The sequence below is a fragment of the Biomphalaria glabrata genome, chromosome 3 (genome assembly GCF_947242115.1).
Source record: "Biomphalaria glabrata chromosome 3, xgBioGlab47.1, whole genome shotgun sequence".
Classification (NCBI taxonomy): domain Eukaryota; kingdom Metazoa; phylum Mollusca; class Gastropoda; family Planorbidae; genus Biomphalaria; species Biomphalaria glabrata.
This window is the reverse complement of record NC_074713.1, coordinates 6,856,447-6,878,474: the sequence shown is the minus strand read 5'-3', so window position 1 is coordinate 6,878,474 and position 22,028 is coordinate 6,856,447. Positions and strand designations below refer to the sequence as shown.

At 30.6% G+C, this 22,028-nt stretch overlaps 3 protein-coding genes across 17 annotated transcripts in view; 1 reads left to right on the top strand and 2 right to left on the bottom strand.

The window, feature by feature from the left end:
• LOC106055341 (inositol-tetrakisphosphate 1-kinase-like) overlaps positions 1–4,927 on the bottom strand; it is a 41,197-nt gene extending 36,270 nt beyond the window's left edge. The window contains exons 1-2 of the mRNA XM_056023120.1: positions 4,717–4,927; positions 255–279 (exon numbers count right to left, since the gene is read on the bottom strand). Of these exons, the coding sequence (XP_055879095.1) occupies positions 255–279; positions 4,717–4,793 (102 nt within the window). The 5' untranslated portion in view covers positions 4,794–4,927. The remainder of the gene's footprint in view (positions 1–254; positions 280–4,716) is intronic.
• Positions 4,928–6,783: 1,856 nt separating this feature from the next.
• Positions 6,784–10,533, top strand: LOC106055354 (DNA-directed RNA polymerase II subunit RPB9-like). 2 transcript variants are annotated; one of them, XM_013211573.2, is made up of 5 exons: positions 6,784–7,008; positions 9,271–9,325; positions 9,478–9,551; positions 10,102–10,228; positions 10,362–10,533. In XM_013211573.2, exons 1-5 carry the CDS (start codon positions 6,944–6,946, stop codon positions 10,422–10,424), a joined length of 384 nt encoding a protein of 127 aa, XP_013067027.1. In that variant the 5' UTR covers positions 6,784–6,943; the 3' UTR covers positions 10,425–10,533. The 2 variants fall into 2 exon arrangements, with proteins under 2 accessions (XP_013067027.1, XP_055879094.1); XM_056023119.1 differs by lacking the exon at positions 6,784–7,008 and adding an exon at positions 9,007–9,113.
• A 137-nt stretch (positions 10,534–10,670) lies between these two features.
• LOC106055352 (ribosome-binding protein 1-like) overlaps positions 10,671–22,028 on the bottom strand; it is a 28,108-nt gene continuing 16,750 nt past the window's right edge. For 5 of the 14 annotated variants that reach the window (XM_056023106.1, XM_013211571.2, XM_056023113.1 and 2 more), the window contains 9 exons: positions 20,927–20,983; positions 19,033–19,098; positions 18,009–18,092; positions 17,759–17,818; positions 17,498–17,665; positions 17,161–17,196; positions 15,881–15,958; positions 15,456–15,473; positions 10,671–12,973 (listed from right to left, as the gene is read on the bottom strand). In XM_056023106.1, coding sequence (XP_055879081.1) covers positions 12,941–12,973; positions 15,456–15,473; positions 15,881–15,958; positions 17,161–17,196; positions 17,498–17,665; positions 17,759–17,818; positions 18,009–18,092; positions 19,033–19,098; positions 20,927–20,983 — 600 coding nt within the window. In that variant the 3' untranslated portion in view covers positions 10,671–12,940. Of the gene's footprint in view, positions 12,974–14,002; positions 14,026–14,681; positions 14,764–15,455; positions 15,474–15,880; positions 15,959–17,160; positions 17,197–17,497; positions 17,666–17,758; positions 17,819–18,008; positions 18,093–19,032; positions 19,099–20,926; positions 20,984–22,028 lie in introns of all 14 variants that reach the window. The other 9 variants (XM_056023110.1, XM_056023117.1, XM_056023104.1 and 6 more) reach the window with 8 other exon arrangements.

Here is a 22,028-nt window from a genome sequence, read left to right as displayed (position 1 = left end):
ATGTACCTCTACTCATTTGAACCCCCAATATAAAAAATGAGAATGAAGAATAAGAATTATTCCTTAATATTCTAAGCAAAAAGTAAAAATTCATTTAAATTTTTGAAATCATCTGATAACCTCAAATGATGAGGATTTACCATTATTATTTTCAAAACTATTAACACAAAAAGAATCTTCTTCTTTTTCATTCTCTCACAAAAAAAAAAGATAAAATTAAGACAAGTATTATATGGTTCAGGGTCATAATTTACCTGTACAAGTTCAATCCCAGCATTCCTGGAAAATAAAACAAAACATTACACTTAACAATTTATGAAAAGTTATAAAAATACATTAAGCCATCATTTAATATGTACAATGTATAACATGGTATCAATTAGTTGAAACAATCCTTTAAACTCCAACAATCCCAAGCCAGAATTGGACATATGTGCAGGTCTTAAACTCATTAAGGTACATGTGACTGATTTGATTTTTTTTTATTAAGTAAAGAAAAAGAAGCAAAGATACTTTTAAAGCCTTTAAAAAGTGTAATCATTTAGGCTCAAGTGAAACAAAATAATGTATTCCCCATATTAGCATTGTCAGCAAAAAAAAAATTGAAATAATAGACATGGCTCAACCTCTCTTTGCTGCTGTTTTCATTTTAGGTTCCATATTATAGCATATTTTACTATCTCCACTTTAAAAGGAATTGTACATGCAAGATTTTTCTGGTTTGACTTTTGAGTAGCTAGTAAGACATTGCCAATGACAGATCTTTATGGAGACAGCTTGCCACCCAATGCGCAGAACAGCGCGGGAGGACCTAAGTCTAAGTCAGTAAGAAAGTATTATGTATGCAGCTGTCTTAATCTTCTGGTTATAAGAAAGTTGCTGGGCTTCAAGTAACATATATATATATATATATATATATATACACTATTAAATGCAGAGAATGTTCCCACCCACTTTAGAGTTTAAAAAAAGAAAAGAAAGTGTTATGGTACACTTAGACTTTGATCTGGAATCAAAGTTTTCAGTGTACAATAGCCCAAATACTTTTAAAGAAAAATGAAGACATTGACACTTATAAAACATCTTTGAAGCAGTAAAAATGTATATTTTAAATCCATTATTTATAGCTTCTAGAAATAGCTTAGATCACATGGCATTATTGGTTTCTTAGTTGTTTGTCAAAACCCATGAACCACTAGAAGGGACATTTGGTTTATTTTGTTCATATCGTTATAAAAGTTTTAGTGGGTTTTTTTTTAACTGAGCTCTCTTAATAGCCTTATATAGAACTATACACAATGCATCCTAGACTGGAACTTTTTATGGATTACAACCTCAGACTTCTCAAAAACCTATGACCATTCTTCTACCTTAAGCCTAAAGCATAAACAAAAATTAGCCTGAATATTATGTACAATGTAAAAAAACTAATGCTGTTTTCAATCATAAAACTTAAGCCAACTATCACCCTCCAATAGGACAAACTAGGTAGATATGAACGAATCATAAATAATAATTAGAAGACTGTATATTTATTCAAATTAAATTAAAAGTCTTTAAATTAGTTATGATAGTGTCTAGTAAAATATTTAGATTTTGAGGCTTAATCTAGAGTCTAGAGTAAGATGACAAGGATATTTAGACTGAAGCCTGAACTAAGATCAAAATATTTGATTTCTCTAGCCTGATCCCAGAGATTTTAACTTGATTGAATAAGATTCCAATTTATTAATTTATAAGCCTCCTTGGAAACAGCCACATTCACAATTTAGTTCTAACAAGTGACCTAGACTACAACTGATTTCACTCGCTATTCAAAATCAGAAATTCCAACTTAATCTAGTCACAAGTGACAACAAATACAAAATTTAACAATCAATGTTGGATTTAAATCTGGCTGTTGGGCTTTGCCAAATTAGGCTATCTAATCTTATATTAGAAATTAAAGATATTCCTTTAAAAGAGAAGAAGAAAAGATATTTTTTTTTGTCCTATCTTATAACTTAGATCTAGATTTAGACAGTTACAGTAGACTTGTTACCAACTTGTAGATCTAGTAGGACTTGTACTAGAGATCTAGAATCTGGAGTAGTAAAAAATCTAGAATCTAGACTAGATTAGACACTACTAAAACTATAAAGTAATTTATTTATTCCGGACAATACATGAATCCAAACAACTTGCCGTTTTTGTGGTCATTACATCTTTATTTTGACATTTAATACAAAACATGCGCTCTGTATACTGTGAGTGTCCATTTTCCAATGATTCTGACCCATTTCCTTCCATTTTGCTATCTTTTTCATGTAAGAAAAAAGAAATTTTAATTTGTAGGTCAAGTGTTTTTTTTCCTGCTACCGGGATGACTTTACCTCTTCCTAGGGTTAAGACTATATTTTTTTATTGACTAAGTCTATGCTAATGAACCCGCTAAAATTGATTTTATTTTTGAAGCTGATTCACAAGCCAAGTTGTTTGCAAAAAAAAATGAATAGGGTGTTTGTATTAAATTACGATTTTCTTACCAAAATGTATTCAAAACAACCAGCTTTGGACTTTGATGTTAATGATCTTTTATATTGAAAAAACATGTTTCTTTTGATAAATGTGTTTGTTTGTTGTTTTTTTTAAAGAGAATAAATGGGCAAATATTTAGAGTGAGTTTAATACATTGAATGAAGTTAAATGCCTAGATCTATGATAAAAACAACACAGGATACAGAAATTTTACAAAGAGAATTAGATGAATTACAGAAATGGGAATCAAATTGAAGCATGTCTTTCCACCCAGAAAAATGTCAGTTATTAAGAGTAACAAAAAAACTGAAACAAATTAATTCCACTTATCTTATTCATGGTAAACCAGTAACAGACTAAAAATGCAAAACACCTAGGTGTTATAATAAATGAAAAACTGTCATGGAATCCACATATTGATGAAACGATAAAAAAATCAAACAAAGCAATAGGGTTTGTTAAATTAAATTTCTATAAATCAAATAAGAACATAAAACTAAAATGTTATTTAACGTTGGTTAGGCCAATAATGGAATATACATCCTCTGTTTTGGACCCCTCAACTCAAGAGTACTTTAAGAAACTAGAACAGTCACAAAATAGAGCAGTGAGATTCATAACAAACGAATATTCACATTTGACTAGGGTAACACCTTTAGTAAAATCACTAAATTTAGAAAGCCTTCAGGGCAGAAGACTCAAAAGTAAACTAGCAATTATACAGAAATTACTGAACCATAATCTTGAAATACAAAAACAAAACCTAATAAAATACTCATAAAGACACAAAAATAAAGGCACATTCCTCGTTCTATATGCTAGGACACATTTTATACAAATGCTCCTTCTTCCCTAGTGCTATTAGAGCATGGAATGGGTTGCCTGAGCTAGCCAGAATTTGTTCATTGGTTAATATGCATGACTAAATGCATGGCGCGTAGGACGTTGTCATTTTTTTTTTGAAGTAACGTCTGTATTATATAAGATAAGATAAAAGTCAATGTAGAAGTCACAATCCCAGTAACCTAATTTTTTTTTTGTGTTTGTATTTAAGCATAATCTAAAAACATCTTTGTGATAAATTATGATTGAGAGACTATTTAGTTAATATTAATTTAGAATTAAAATATGAGTTTATTGACGCCAAATATAGTGGCTGTTTGGAATAAATTTTGGTGCTTGGAAAAATTTGTTTGGATTAAATGAAGACACATGGCCTCTTTTACCTCAAATATAATAACAAATGAGGGTGTGGGGTACAAATATAAGAAGTCATCCTTATTCTCCTTCAAAAACTAAAGAGCATTTTAATAATTCATTTTCTTTTCTATGTCATACTATGACTATGTCAAATATGTCCAACCATCAAAAAATAATGCGCTGTCAAAGACAAACTTTGAATTTTTGGCCTACAGGTGTTTGAAGTGCATAACTTACTCCAGACTGTAGATCTAGATTAGTAGATAGATCTAGAATATTCTAGAATAATCTAGATAGTAGACTGGAGTTGTACTTTAGTTCTAGATATATCATAGTCTAGACAGTCTAGTCCAGTGTAGTCTGGATCTAAATCTAGTAGATTCAAGATAGTCTAGAGTAATCTACTCATCAACTCTACTCTAGTGACTAGTCTAGATTTATGATCTGATGATCTATAATTTATAGTCTATAATATATTAATTCTATTCACTATTCTTGATCTAGATCTATGAATGTCTATATACTACTTTATAGAATATAGATCTAGTCTTCTCTACTCTTACTCTTGTTATTCAGTTTTTCACTGTTGCCAAGTGTTGGTCTTTTTAATTAGAATCTAGAGTCTAGAGACAGAGAGTAGAGTCAATCTAGCTAGACCTAGAGTCTAGAGTTTGGAGTCAATTATTCCAGTTACTTACGACGTACGACACTTATGTAGATTCAAGTAGTAGTAGTCTCTAAGTAGTACTACTAGGTAACTAGACTCTACTACTAGTCTAGTATATTTCAAGCATACTCTAATGACTCTAATTTTAATATTTGTAGATCTAATATTAAATATAGACTAAATATCTTAATATGTCATATTGACTCATACATAATACATATGTAATTTAAATTTTGTATTTTTCAATTTTGTGGTTCTGTATTTCAACTCAAGTATTTCAAGTAATTCTAGATCTAGATCTAATTCAGTAATTGTAATCAATTTAAACTTACCGAAATCTTTCTCGGTGTTCTTCGAAGTCAAGTTTTTTCCTCTTTTTCTCGCTAATCCAATATCCAACTCGGCGCATGGTAATGATGATGTGTTAGTCCGTATCCATAAGAGACTAAAATTACAATGAAGTTTACATTAGTACATCACATTTATGGCATAACCACGGGTTCCTTGACTGGTTTAGCCCAGTAAACATTGGTGAATAGCAAAAACTTTAAACCGGAAATACTTCATCGAAAAGTAACAGAACAAAAGATAATGTCTAGGTGTTTATTATAAATGAATCATGCATGAATGAATTTTCGTAAAATTTTTATGCCAAGCTAATTTTTAAAGTAATTAATTAAACAAAATAAAGATCTAGAAATCTAGATCAAGTAGCCTACATTAAAAAAATATCTTTTAAAAAATTGGCTTTCAAACAACCCTCTGAGCTTATCTATAAGCCTTGTACGATATGCGCGCAGGACTGTCGTTCGGACTTCTCGATGACGATGATGCGGGTTCATACCCTGCCCACTAAAAAAGTGCCCACAACAAATGGTTCACAGACAATTCGTTCACTAATTTCAACGATTTCCAGCCTTCTCTTTCAGATTCTACGTGCTTTTCTTTATACGAGAGCAAAAGTCCATACTGACAACGACAAATAGTTCACCCGACAATTGGTTCACTGATAACTGATTCACACAACTGGCATTTGGTGCAGAGACAACCGGTTCACGACAGTTAGTTCCACTGTTTTACACAACAACTGGTTCACAGACTTCTGGTTCACTGACATTTTGGTTTAAGAAACATATTGTAAGCCAATTAACGAGTGAGCCAATTGTCTGTGAACTAGCCTAGTTGTCCTAGTCAGCATAGACTTTTGCTCTCGCTATCACTGAGGAAAGCACATGGCATCTGCATGAAAGAGACAGCTGGAAATAGCCTGAAATCGCCAGTGCAATGAACACATTTCTTAGGTGTTCCACCCAACTGAAGTCATGTTTTGCTTCCCTAGTGGGCTAATCGACTCACTCGAACGACCGTTTTCACCCAGGATAGAAGACTAATTATAAAATTAAAGTAGTAATTATGCATGAAACACTCAAATACAAAAAACAAAGCCTAATAAAGGCACATTCCTCGCTCCATACGCTAGGACAAATTTCTACAAATGCTCCTTCCCTAGTGCTATTATAGCATGGAATGGGTTGCCTGAACCAGCCAGGAAAACCAATGACTTGGCAGAATTGAAGTCATTGGTTAACATACATGACTAGATTGACCATAGGAACGTAGGACATAATCATCTTCTTCTTTTAAAGTAACGTCTGTATTTTATAAGATAAGATAAAAAGTGGTGATCGGTTCCCTGCCGTTCTGCATAATGTCTGTGTTAGAAAGTAATAATCTTCATTTTCAGTGCCGTGTTTAGATCTCAAAAGGCCCTAAGCTATTTTAGATATGGTTCCCTTTTTGGAGCCCTTAAGTCCAGATATTATATGACAGTGTTAAATATTTCTTGGGGCCCTAAGCTATAGCATATGTTGCCTATGGGGCATGCCAATAGGTAGACTAAATCCGGCCCTGATTATTTATATAAGAAAGTCCGAAATGTTTTTTTTTAAAATCTATCTTATAAATTACAGACGTTCCTTCAAATGAGAAGATAAATACGCTCCTATATGCATATCTATGAGTAAATCTAGTCATACATGTTAAGTAGAGACAAACTCTGCTAAGTTATAATTGGTTTTTCTAGCTGATTCGGGCAACTCGTTCCATGCTCTTGTAAGTCGTATATATGGCACTAGTGATCGAGAAAGAACATTTTACGACTTTGTCCTAGCATGTGGTTTAACTACTAATAGTGCATCTATTTGTTTTTCACTTGCTTAACGAATTATATGTCTATTAACGTGATTGTGTGTGTGTGTGTTGTTGTTGTTGTTGGCGCAGAGCTAGAAAACGTATTTCAATAAAAGTCTAAATTAATTTACATGTCGACACATTATATATGTCGGTAATGAATCTAGAAATATATATATATGTCTGTGATTTAAATCTATTTCTAAACACTAAAAAGAAAAGAGCTACTACGATAAATGATTGGTTTCAATGCGAACTTATGTTTATCAAAAAATCTTTAAAAATTAGATCTACATCTAGATCTAGAATATAAATCTCGGAATCAAGACTAGATTCTATATCTAGCAAGCTAGATTTATCTTATTTATAATGGACATTTTCGAAACTCATAATGAAGGCCCAGGATTTGTTGGTATACGTTTTTGTAAGGAATGGTATGTTACTATGTAACTATGTTTTAAATATTTTAATGTTTATTAAATTTATAAATAATATAAATTATAATAAATGATGATAATCGATAATGTTACGTCTGTTACGTACTATGTTACGTATGTTACTATGTATATAATCATTAATTTTTTATTAATCATTATTTATATATTTAATGTAGTACAAAGTACAGGTACTAACTTACAGTATTAATAGTAATGAATGAGTATTCAGTTTTATACTCTAGCTGCACTCTAGCATTACTACCATTAGAGTCCTCATAAGACTTAGACTAATTAGAATAATTAGATCTACTCTAGTAGTCTAGTATAATTAGATTATTACTTACAACTTACTAGATTAATAACTAGAATGACTAGATCTAGATCTAGATCTAGAATTCTAGATCTATGTAGTATGTTAAAGTTAAGTGTATGTTTAAATTGTTTATAATGTAAGTTATTATTATTAAGTTATATATGATTGATTGATTGATATAAATCTAGAAATAGAATATAGATCTAGACTTTATCTAATATACTTTTATAGAGAGTCTAGTAATCATATATAGATCTATTTGACTTGATATAGAATAATATAGATCTATGACTATGATAACTATCTAATTTATCTATCAATAATATAAAAATATATTATTTATATAGACTTTATCTAATATATAAAATAAGTTATAACATAAGTCATAAGCTATGACTATGAAGTTACTCATACTAGTCATACTCATACTGTAATACTAGTCACTAGTGTACTCACAGTACTGTAGTCAAGTGTAGTCTCTGTCATTCAATCATATTCAGTGTAGTAGTGTAGTCACTTGTCACTACACTGACTACAGTACTAAATACAGTATAGTTCAAATTATAATAAGAGTGTTTCTCCAGTACTGGTATCAAAAAGTGTCACATTAGGCCAAAAATTAAAGTGGAAGTTTTTGGTTTCATTTTATGTGTATTCACTTCTTCACCCATTGTACTTCAAGAACTTATCAATAAAAAATGAATTGGAATACATACATTTCTTCAGCAGTGCTGGCAAAAGGGGTACCCACTATTGCATTTCAGGTGCATCACTGGGACACCATTGATGATTAAAGTACAACTAACTGTTAATTTGTTTGCTTTTTTAGCATTTAGTAATTTGAATGTTTCAATTGTATTAAGCAGCTAGATAGAGAAATTGAAGTTTTTGAGCACTTACGTTAAGTTTGCACTCAATTTAAAAAATAGGATGCTGTCACCTGTAACACTACTGGTAAACGTTTTTTAAATAAGTTTTTTTTATAAGAAAATAAAATGTATGCTATACTTGCATTATACCTAAATATATAGGCTATTATTTGCTGCAATATCTCAACAATATCACAAATTTCGTATTTATAAAGCAATTTTTTTTCTTTTTTCCTAATTCTACTTATTTTTAATATGCTTTTCATCATTCCCACTTCCTTTTAGACTAGGTCTAAATAAAAACAAAACCAATCCTAATAGCATTAATAAAATAATCTAGAGTCTTTCTTTTTTTTTTTTTTTGATAGAGAAAAAGAAAGCAAGGAATGGTACTTTGTAACACTTAAAAAAAACATATTCTAATAGCATAAAAATCCAGATCTATTCAAAAGGGTTGCAATAAGCTATTACAATAAATAAAACCAAAGTCATTTTTTTAAATATAGAAAGCAAAATACCAAAATAAATGTTGAAAAGGAGAAAATGCATTTTGTTTCTCTAGGCCTGAAACTGGTGTCTAAAAATGTACATTGCTTGCTTTAAGATTAAAGGTTGCTTACATAAAGGCTTAGCTCCAAGTTGTAATGTTAGTTGCTTTTCAGCCATAAAAGTCACATTATCTATAGATATAACTGACTGAAACTTGACTTATCATATATCTTATCAATAGCTGTGGTACTATCTTATCTCATCCCATTTCCTGATGGAGCCATGTCTGACTGAGAAAATAAGTCAAATTATGAAATACAAAAAAAAATAGCTACCCCATTATAAAAACCAGAGTGATAGCATGTCATACTTTGTTTTCACATTGAGTCACCATGCAAGCCTTCACAAAATGGATACAAGTAAATTAATAGGTCTTTGAAACTTATTGCTTTGTTCAATGAATTTAAGAAGCACAATGAATATCTAAAGGGACATAGTATAAGTTATCATCTGTTTTTTTTTAATCATGTGATTGCATGCCAAATAAATGATTTATTCTTAAAACTAATCAGATTTCATCATTTCTAGCAACAACATGTTATATCCAAAAGAGGACAAAGAAAACAGAATTCTGCTGTATGCAGTAAGTGCTTATCTGTAGAGACTTTACTAATACTTGGTTCTATTTCACTTCTATTTTATGGCATCGCCCATTGTTTAGAATCTATTGGATAGAAAGCATTGTCCCCACTTTGTTATAGACCTTTAACTCTCGAAGTTGTTTATGTTTTTCAGTGCAGGAATTGTGATTACCAACAAGAGGCTGACAACAGATGTATTTATGTCAACAAAATTATGCATGAAGTCGAGTAAGATTTCTTTTCAGTATTTAGATAGCAAGCTTTTTGCTGTATCATCTGATTACTATGTACAAAAATTTTGATAAGTGAAGTATTGTAATAAACCAAATAATAATTTTTATGCTCCGTAAAATTAACAAGCTCTTTTGCTTGTCTCACGATGTCATTTTAATTTATTTAGTTGGCAACAGTGATATTCCAATATGACATCCTTCTTTAAGTTCCAGTTTATCACCACCACGTTTCTTCCTTTTTTTTCAACTTGTTTCTCTCCAACTGTAAAGAGGCACATTAACCGACCATTTAAAATCACAGTGTAAACAAAGAGAAGATTACCAGTACCACGAATAACTTTGAAGCGTGAAAATCCCCATTAGTGTGCACATTTTAAAAACAAGTTAGTAAGCAGTTTGTGTTAATCCAAAGTTTTCATATATCTATAAACTAGTAAGTTTTCGCCTAATTATGACGGACACACAAGGGTACTATGAGCTTGGAACACAAATCTCTTTTTTCTTGTTTTGTTATTTAATTGTATTTATTTTTTGTTCTTCCTTAGTGAATTAACTCAGATAGTTGGGGATGTTATTGCTGATCCAACTCTACCACGAACTGAAGACCATCACTGTCCTAAATGTGACCACAGAGAGGCAGTATTTTTCCAGTCTCACAGCACAAAGGCAGAAGTAGGAATAAATTTGATCTAACTAGAACCTAGAAACACTACCATCATATTAATTGATCTAACTAGACCACTATCACCAGATTAATCCCTGTATAAAATTGGAAACCTTTTCTTGACTTGATTTATTTTCACAGGAGGGCATGAGATTGTATTATGTTTGTACCAATGCACAGTGCATGCACCGGTGGACAGAGTAAGCCTGGTTCCAGTCAGCTAATGTATACGATCCTTTTTTTTTTTTTTTGGCTTGTACAAATGTTACCATAGACACTGTTCTTTTGTTAAACAATAAAGCTATAAACTTGCTGCCAATTTGTTATTGCGTATCAATCAAGTTAAATTATACTTTTTTTTTTTTCTTGTTCTACCGTATATAAATATGGCAGGTATTTGTTTTGTTACTTTGACTTTCCAAAGCTAGTTTAAATAAAACAAAGCCAAAAGACAGGATGTAGAACTTTATTTGGCCCCAGTAACAAGAAAGTTCTGACAGAGCAGGTAGATAATGAATGACTAATAAAACAAATGCCAAGATCACTTTTCAGTTTCTCACTGCCTATCTTCACAAATGTTCTATGGCTAAGTAGTTTTTTGAAGATATCCATTAATAAAAAGACAATAAATCTATTGACCATGATACATTTTGTCATTTCAAGAAACATCTGTGATAATTAAAAGGAAAGAGGGGGGGGGGGTTAACACATGCAGGGAAGATTAATAAATACAGAGAGAAAAAAAAAATAATCACAGAATACCATCAAAGTGACTAGTAACAAAAAGTCATTTCTGCAAATGGATCACATAGGTTAGGGGCAGTTTAAGTACCTTAGTGTCTGGAGAAAATGCTGGGGAGAACTAGAGCGTACAATTAATATTGTATACTCTTTAGAATTGCAGTGGTTTTCAAATTTATCGTCTCAAAGATGATTACAAAGGTTTATAGAGTTGCATGCAATATAAAGAGGTGAATTAGTGGAGTGCAATTTGAACACCTCTTTCTATAGTACGAGAGATTGAAAACCTGCATTTGTTCTGTTGATCAAAATTAACAAGACAAAATGAAAACACTAAATTACATTGAATTTTTTTTTTTTTTACAAATTAACAGATAAAAAAAAATTTAAAACATGCAAACAAGTTATTAGCAGGCTCACAGCTTAAGTATAAGATAGGAAAATGATCATCAAATCTTATTTCCATTATTAAAATATCTGAAAAAATGTCAAAGTGTAACTTTTTTTTTCATTAACTGTTGAATTATTATTGTTTGTAAGATCATAATTGACTGTCATGATAGGGAGAAACAAAACAACAATTGGAGCATTCAGCAGTAACAAAATCTATGTATATTGAAAGCATGTTCTTATAGAAACAGAATCATAACAATCTCCACACATTTACCAGTGAGGGAGTTTTACTTTAAAAAAAAAAAAGGTTAAAAAAAAAATGGCCTTACAAACACTTAGGCTACTCTCTGCTCTTTAACTGTTATTGGTCTAGGAACAAAGTTTTAAAAATGATCAATAACAGGAGACTAACCAAAATAGCTCAAAACGAAAACAAAAATTGTATAAGAAAGGAACAGAGAGGGTGGGCAAGTAAGGCACCAGACATTTCTAGAAATAAAGTTAAAAATAAAGAATAATCTTAAAAAAAAATGAAATTTTATACCATTAGATTGTTTTTAAGTGATCTATTAATTTCGAACATTCTAAGCTGCAAGCGCAAAGCAGATTACAGCACCTATTACTGCAGCATTTTAACGATTTTCAATAATCTGGAGTTTTTCATTGTTGGTAGGCCTATTACATTATCCATTCTGAAGCCAAGAAATTGAATGGAAAAATAATAAAAGTAAAAAAAATAATAAGCTAATCAAACATATTCCCATGCACAACACTGTTCACAAAAATGTGATCTAAACAACAAACATGATTTGTCTGTCACCATACAATAAACTTTCTGAAAGAACAGGAAGAGTCACATCAAAGGCATCAGCATACAATGGAAATAAACAAGAACTGGAGATATACATACATATATAGTGCAGGTACTAGTGTCAAGCAGTTCACAAACTGAAGCCAACAGAAAAGTACACTGCAGAAAAGGTATCCGAACTTAGAGCGCCTACCCTGATATTATAACTTGAGATATATGTATATATAACATATATATATAAATATATAACTAAGAGGCAATAAAACTGGCATGAACTAAACATAGACAAACCCATCACCATCACAATTTGTGTGTGTGTGTGTATAAGGGTTGGTAATAAAAATATATTTATAAAATATGATTTAATTCATTACAGTGATTTATTGACTAAATGTTCACACATTTAAAAAAAAAAATTGATTAAACCTATTTTTTTTTTAAAAACAGAAAAAGCTACTACTAACCATCAAAAGATATAATGAGAACTATGGATCACTAATTGGTACTATCAAACTGTAGTTCACTAGACAGGTTCTTCAGACATTGCAAAACAAACTTGTAAAACATGGCTATGTCCTGTTTTTTTTTTTTTAATTTATTTTTTAATGAATTATTCTTGTGATTTATATTTTAAATCAATATATAGACAAAGAATAAATAGCAAGACAGCACAACAATTTTATGAATATGAGCAGTAAATATTTGTTTGTAATCAATTGGTTCTGGAATAACTCTTGTGCTTCTCTTCTAATGGTGGTTCGGATGAGTTATCTGTTCATACTGAGGTACCGCTCTCTGTGTTTGCAGCCTAAAAAAACAAAATGAAAAATCAATATCAGTAAAATTACAAAATACTTGATGATAGTTGCTTTCTTCCAATATAAAGTTGCTAGAAAGAAATGTTTTTAAAAGAGATGTCAAATTAAATGTCTTGAATATTCCATCTAGGCCCTATTATTTAAAGGATCAATGAAGTCAGACATTAAAAAAAGGAAAAGAATACGAAACATTTTTTGGAGCTGACTTCAAATAATAAGTTACGTAACAACAATTTTAAAAAAACATTGTATAGTATTACATTAGATCACCTAATAAAAATATTGTTAAAAGGACATTTTGCATTAGATAATGTTCTAATTACCAGTACATGCTGGTTTACACAATGACCACCATGTACTGAGTTTCAAAAAGATTTTCTTGGTTGAAAATCTATTAATGTCAGTCAGCAATTGTATCTAAATTGTTGGCTTTAGCAATTATTAAACAATTCATGTTTTGACCAACACTATATTCATTACTATTAAAAGGATGATATATTTTTTTACCAATTCAATATGATAGCAAAAAAAAATAATTTAAAAATATAAAAAAATCAGTATAAGAAAATAAAAGTTAAATGTTGGCAGGACTTGAAGTCAAAAAGCTGTTGTTATATGTTGTAGTACCTGGGTACTTTAACATTTGTAGTCAAAAGCTATAAATAGATACCATATCTTTAACCCCTTTGCTTTTATTATGTTCAAACTTTAATTGTTTAAAAAAAAAAAAACACTTAATTTAAATCCTTCACCTGTCATAGCATATAGAATTTCAAAATTTTGAGATTAAAAAAAAAGTTTTTATATAAAAAGAGCCTACAGTTAAGTTGAAACCAAATTTAAAACAATTACTTCTATAAAGATTTTTTAAAACTATACTGTGATTATTCCCCAAAAAGGAATTGAAGTAATAAAAACTTTTGATATCCAGATTAAGGAGGTCAGAAGAGGACACAGAAAACAAAAAAAGAGAAAAAAGTCAATTGAACCCAAGTGTAATGTGTAAATGTCATGCTGACCTGATCTCTCATTTCCGAGTACCCTAGTGTACAGAAAAACAAGTCAATTGAAGGAGCTTCTAAATAATCCTTTTGTTTGTTGACATTCTAGCTCTGTATAAATTGTTTCATTTTATTTAACACGACTGCTCTATTAGGAACAAATCAGATGGGAGGAAAGACATCCTAAATGTTAATTACCTTTCTAGTTAAGTATTCTGTAAAATTAAGTGTAATCTGGGATTATGTGATTTAAAAAAAAAAAAGTTTGACCAGCCATGAATAGTTAGTGTTGCCAGGTTAAACAAGCAAGGTCTAATGTAAATATAAAAACAGCCAAATTAAAACAAGTATTGCCAAAGCAGACTGATTTTACAAATCTTACATGATAGTAATATATAAAAAACCTAACAATGTCAAAGCTGACCAAAGATGCGTTAATACTCTAAATGAACTCTTATTGTTTTTTTTTAAATATTAAATTTAGTTTTTAAAGAAGTCATAAAAGAATAGTTCTTTTTGTTTATTCATAATATTTTGTATAAAAATCTCATGCTCTACCTTTGTAAAGCCCATCTATTATTTAATCACAAGAAAATTGGAATAGCCCATGTTAGTAAGTGCATGGCTGAAAATGTAGAAGAGGAGAATAAAAATGTCTTTTTCAAATGGTTATTGCCAAAGCAGTGAACACAGATACCTTAAACGCATTGGACCATGAAACTAGTGCTGTCCAATCAGCAGAGGTGCTAGTCAGGATCACGTCGAACTCGGACTAGCCACTGTTATTTCATAGTATGTTATTTAGTTGATTTTATTTACATAAAACAAAAATCTACAATTTATAGAAAAAGTTTTCTTTGAAATATTTTCCCACATTCCTTATATGTGCATGATTATTGAGAAAATATGTATGCTAACAAATATATTTTGTCACAAAGGCAAACATTTGATGCAAAAGTTTTCCACTTCTATCTACAGTCTTATAAAATACAGAAATTACTTAAAAAAAAAGAAGATTACATCCTATGCGTATCCCTTGGTCAATCTAGTCATGCATGTTATTCACTGACTTAAACTCTAACAAGTCTTTGTTTTTCCTGGCTGACTCAGGCAACCCATTCCATGCTCTTAAAGCACTAGGGAAGGAGTATTTGTACAGATTTGTCCTAGCATATGGAACAAGGAATGTGCCTTTAACTTTCTCTTTCTTGGTATTTTATTAGGTTTTTGTTTTTTTTATTTGAAGATTATAGTTTAGTCTATAGAAGAAGTCTTTTAGAAGCATTTTATCAAACTGCCACAAGGTTTCAAAAGAAAATGACTGAGCAACATTAACACTCAATGCTTATAAAGAACACCAAGGGTATTTTGTTATGAAGACATAGGGTGACATTCATTAAAAAAAAAAAAAAAAAAAAGAGGTGGCTTAAAGAATAAAACTGCTCCATTGCCCAAGAAAACAGTGACTTACCAGCATGCCTAACTGAGCCTAAACAACAAAATAGGAGAGTTCAGGCAATCAGTTCATTAGTCAAGTACTTCATGCTAGCAATACAAATTAGTACTAGAAATAAACAGAATTGCTAAGGAATCACAATGTATGGAAATCAATAGTGTTAATATGTTTTCAGGGCTTAAAACTGAAGCAGATATGCAATAACTTAAGTTAAAAGCTCATAATAGAATTAAGGCTATATGTTTTTCATATCACTTAATGGATTTATAAAAAAATGTATAGCTCTAGAAGATAAATTCTTAGGAGCCATTGAAAACTTTATAGAAACAAGTTTAGTTAAATGAAAGACTTTGCGTTTATTTTAAATGAGATCTATAATCGAGAGTTTAATACCAATAATGTTTTAGTATTATCTTCTAAACTGTGTTACTAAGACTCACCAATCTTTCGCTAAGCTGTTTGTTGGTAGCCATTTCACGCTCTAGAAGTTTTTGTTTTTCTGAGAGTTTTGTCCGGAGCTATCAAGGGCAACAACATTAAACATCATAGCAAACAAAAAGCTTTAGTTGAAAAGTTAGTATGAACAAAACAGAAGAGTGAAGCTGAGAACACCAAAGTTTTGTTTTACCAAGCCTTAGTTAGGAAAACTGATACTTAAGGGATTATCAAGTTTTATTTTGAAATGAACATGGAGACTTGAAGTCTACTATCTATTTATACCAGTATTTTTTGTTAGCTAACAATTCTTATCCGAGTAAAATGCTACAGTTTGTCACATTGAGAGAACAAAATATTTCCCCTACTTCCCAAGTAACTGGTTTTGTTGTTGGTTTGTTTTTATAACAGATGGTTAAGATTTTTTTTTAAATTTTCCAAGTTAAAAACTAATATGAAGTTATTTGAAACAATGGAGATGTATTAAAATCAAATTTTCAAAGGCAACTTCATCAAATATGTTAGTATCCACTGGAGGTATCAGTAAATGTGCTGACATACACCACAATAGTAACAAGATGTTGATGCACATTCAAATGTCAATGCCAGGTTTATAAAAAAAAAAAATCCTATTTTCTAAACAACCGGAGCAGTTTTTTCTAATGATATCAAATACTGAATGAAATCTTGATTACATCATGCAGAATGATACACATTAATGAAATTTTATATTTGAAGGAAATATGTATGAATATATTATACAATCTTTGTTGTATTTGTACCATTCTTTCCCATAAAGCAAAGGCAACAAAAAAACAAACAAAAAAAAACCACAGCTACAGGGATATTTAATGAACTGTTCCAGTGCAGCATTTCCTCAAAATGTATTTGTCATTTTTGCAATCGTTGAAAACAAAATTAACACTAGCAATGGAGTGATTGAAAACAGCGGTTGATTATTCACATTAATCATTGTATTAGAAACTTATGGATAGAGCAATGGCCAAAATGGTGATTTGACTACTAGAAGAAACTGTGCAGATGAGAACTACTTCAAGTTGGTTTTGTAATGCTACTAGTTGGAATAAAATCTGTTAGCACAATGCATCAAATGTTAAGTGAGTTGAGAAAGTATATTCATGTAGCAAGCTTAATAAATATGTAAGCATTGTAGAAAGCAACAATACTAGTGTCCAACAGAAAAGATTATACCAAACAAAGAGAAAAGTCAAACTTAAAAAAAAAAGCAACAAGGTTAACTAAAACATTTAGCTTATCACAATACCTGCTCAATTTCTTCAGCTTCTGATAAACCCGAACTCTGTAAATAGAAAAAAAAAGGTAGCATGTATGCACTAATTATATGTACATTATATAAATAGCATTTTAATAAATTTCCTTCATGATATGTGTAGTAACCTAATGAAACACTACAAGAAGACATGTCTTGATCCTAGGCTTTATAGAACAAGAATGACAAAACAGTTCACAATAACACAGTACACACACACACAAGCTGACCTGGACACAAAGACATTTTGACACATAAGAGCAGATCAGTTCACAACACACAACAAGAACATAAATACACAGATGATTCCTACAGCTTTTTGTTAGCTCACCACAGATTTAGAATCTAGGGACTCCTGTAATTTCTTTACGATGCCCTGTTCTTGAGCCAGAGCATCCTGACCTGTCTTGATAATGCCATTTAGCTTGACTACATTCAATGAAAGTTCTTTCGTTTTTTTACGCTCAGAATCCAAATGACTTTGCAGTTCATTGATTTGCTGAGAGTGATGAAATTTAAGCAATACATTAAAAACAAAAAGCGATTTCAATAGGAAAAAATATGCAGCCAAACTTAATGTTTAATATTTTACCTTTTGCAATAGTTCAACTTCTGAGCTTGACGTATGACTTTCACTTACACGTGTAATGACCTGTATAAAGAACAAATGTCATTAGTGAACTAATTCTGTAACAGCTTTCCCTTAAAAAAGAAAAAAAGGTTTAATGACAAAACAACAATGACAAATCTTACTGTTTCATTAATGGGAAAACAACAAAAACAATGACAAATCTTACTGTTTCATTAATGGGAAAACAACAAAAACAATGACAAGGTCTTACTGTTTCTTTTTCCTTTGTGATAACAACCAATTTCTCTTTTGCTTCTTGCAACTCTGATTCCAAGCTGACTATCCTCAATTGCAACTGTTAAAGAAGAAAAGGCTTCAGTTAGTAGAACTCTTTACATGGACCAATCTCAAAGCAATGTATACCACTTATGAATTTGAAATCTAGACATGCACACAACTAGGTCCAAAAGTACAAAAACCAATCTACTGGTTCTATGCTGTAACATGGTGGATACCATACAGGTAAAATCTTACTAAAACCAAATAGTAACTAATCCAATAATGTTTAAGCATACTTATTTAATCTCATGTTTTAGAATGCTTCTAATTGTATTAGAAAGCTATTTGTTAAGGTCAAATAAAACAGCACAAGAAAAGAATTGGAAATCCCTCCACCACAACAAGAACAACACATACACACAAAATCCCTTCACCATGACTGAAAATCTAAAAAAAAGTAGAATAAAACCTTGGAATGTTTCAAAAAGGGATGTCTCATGTTTGTCCTTTCTAAACAATAAATGTTCATGCTGAGGAAGGGGAAAGTTCATGTCTGACAATTACTTGAAGACTAAGTAGCCACTGACCCTAACCTACTTTGTTAAACAGTACATGAACCTTATTCAACAGGTTAGATTGATTCATTTCCATTTTAAACAAGAACCCTGGCTTCAATATTAGTGAGTGTAAGTCTGGGTGGACTCTAATGCTTACCATTTTGAAACATTGAGAGAGTCAATAGTTGTTATTGAATAGTTAAGGAAAGCAAAGATTTAGATTAATAAAAAAAAAAAAGCTACAAGTAATAACAATTGAATTTTAAGTATAAATGCCTGGCAAATTAATCGCCTCTTCACCTACTAGTGTGACTGGTTGTTACAAGTGGAGCCCTGTACCTATTAAGTTGTCACATCCTTAGTTCCAATAGTCAATGAGGAATTAAGTAATTGTCAGAACAGACATGCAACAAAACTGAAAGGAATGGAAAGAGGTAGACTAAACTCATCTATCATTACCTCATCTACTATATTGGTCAGACTTTTCTCTACACAGTGATAAGCAAAGCACAAATCTGAAAGATCCTAAATAAGCCAGAACACTTGTCAGATGAAATTAAAGACTCCAACACTAATCAAAACATTAGGAATAAAAGAAAAACTAGTTTAAAAACTTAATGATTTTAAATGCCAATGTCAATGTAAAAACCTAAGATTCAATTGGCACACTGGAAGCTAAGAATGAACCAAGAACAATCATGCTATTCTTATATTTGCTCCTTCAGTTGTTGAATAGATTATGGTTCATTCCGCCTATAGACATAAAAGCCTATAAAACAAAAAACACAATTGTACTAAAATCTATAACTTCAAGTTGTTTATTCCATTGAAAACTGAAACAAGATGAAGACATTCTCTTTATATTTTACACAAAATAGTTGACTAATATGTCCAAAACTTAAAGAAATATTTTACTATTGAGATGAGTGAGGAAAACAAACCCATTCCCAACTGTTGCCTACTTACAAAACTGTTTCATAATGCCTGCAATGAATCTTACTTTTATGGTTTAACTAGTCACGATTTCTTTGACTAAGTAAACAAAATTGGTTTCAATCACAAGTGAAGAAGCCATTTCAGATATTTAGAGCTAATTGATGGATTGAGAAGAAAAACTTTTAAGAAAAAGCTGCTGACAATTGCAGCCTATGCTGAATGACCCGCCACAACAAAATATTTACATTACAAGAGTTTCAGTCCAAGGAATCAGAAGCAATGTCTCCTATCACATGATGTTATGTAGTTAACAGAAAAAATAAAGTAAATATAACAAATTCAGAATGCAGAACAGGATGAGGGTTCATTTCAAAATGATTCAGCAATAAAAAAGACATCTAAAGATTAAAAAATCAAACAAAGTAAACATATGACAATGAGGATTCTTGCTGTTTATGGAAGTCATGCATGAAACAAAATGACATATTTTGACATTCTGTTCTGTATTCTGAAGATAAGTGCTTAAGGAAAATATGAAAAAAACAAACATTCAGTGCAACACTGTAGAGTGCTTGTATTAAAGACAAAAAATATTTAATAACAAACCAAAACTTGTTGATAGCTTACATAACATAGGTAGAATGAGTTGATAACTTATTGTATGTTTGTGTGACTACAAGACATCTACTGGAAGCTAAAATCTAATGAGATCTAAATACAGGACATACTACAACTACACAAACTAAACTAAACATGAAGATGAAGGTAATCACTTTCCCTTACTTATGTGAGTTATAAAGAAGAATGTTTTTGTTATATACACTATATAAACCAGATAAATAAGATATATACAATCAAACCTTTAATATATCCAACCTAGGTTATATCATTTTAATGTTATTATTTAAAGCCAATCTTATTTGATTCTAATAGAAACCAAAATTAAAACATACAAAATCTAGTTTGATACAAACAAGCTGCATATATGGTTTGACTGTACATAAGGAAAATTTACATCATTACTACCGTGTTGTGAAACCTGCCAGCATTTCTCAATCAATAGGGGTACTTGGCAAACTAGTTAGACTGCTCAAGAAACATTTTGATGAGTGGACAAAGCTTCAAAAGCAAACATATTTTTTTTTTAGAAATGAAAATGCTGAGAAATACTGGCATATGCAAATATATATGAGTGCCAAGTACAATTATATTAAGTCTATTTGAGAAACCTAAACCTTCATGGGCTCATGAAGAAGACAGCAATTAGTACTTTGTGAAAGTGCTTTAATGAAATGCTTTGATCTCCTACTTCTATTGAATACTTTGACAACAGAAATCAAGTATTTATACAATAACGCACAGCAAGCATCAAAGTAGTCACGTTAAGAATCCATAAGACACAAAGTTCAACATTTACCTCTTGACTGCCCTGTTCCTCTGTCTGTGGCTTCAAACGTGATAGCTGATCTTTTGTCTGGAAATAATCATTTTAACATTTAGTCATACAAGCTGAAAATGAAATCTTGCAAAGATAAGCAAAAAAAAAATTAAGCGGACAAGTTTTGAAAAATAAAATCTAAAATTGTATTTTTAAAAAATTACACTTTTTTTAATGTTCTTAAAACTACAATTCAAACAAGTAAAATACTATTTAAAAAAAAATAAAAAACCTTATATTAAGTGTAGTTGTATCAATTTGTTTGGATCAGCCATGTAATTATATTTATAATAGATCTAGACTAACAATAATAAATCTGTGCGATTAGAAATATTTTTACCAATAGTTTTTGTGTAGAAAGAAGGGGGGTATTTGGGTGATTACTTTTTTAAATGTATTTATTTTTAAAAAGCGAGGGACCTGAAGTTGAACTCAAGGGCTAAGGCCTCAACAAGCCAATAGGGTAACCACTGTACCAGGGAGATGCTTATGAACATAGGTTTCAGAGTTCTTTACAAACTTTCTTTCTACAAACAATAGAGGGGACTAATTCAAATTATACCACCTTATCAGTCAATTAAAATTTCTTTCTTTTGTTTGAGATACCAAACAAAATAATTAATTACCATTACTTAATTAACTAATTGGTTGTTTTTTTTTATTCTTGTGTTGGCATGTAAAAGAAATAATTGTGCACAATTTCAGCTTGATCCAAGATTGGGTGTGGGAGAAAAAATGTGTACACACTTTTTACCAGACAAGACTGACCTGATATAAGATTTTGTAAAAAAAAAAAAAAGAAATGTACAACTAGACATCATAACACAATGATTGAAAGTTATAAAACGATGATGTTATTATTCAAAGTATATAAATATTTGAAGTATAACTTTACATTTGAAATTTAATTGTACTAATTAAATAAGATGGATGAAAATAGGAACTGACAGATTTGGATTTGTAGATGAATTAAAAAATAATAAAGTTGAAAAACAATCTGGTACATTATGCCCTAACACCAAAATGTTATCAAGATAAAGCCAAGGTCTACAAGAATGTAAAGTATACAACAACAAATAGT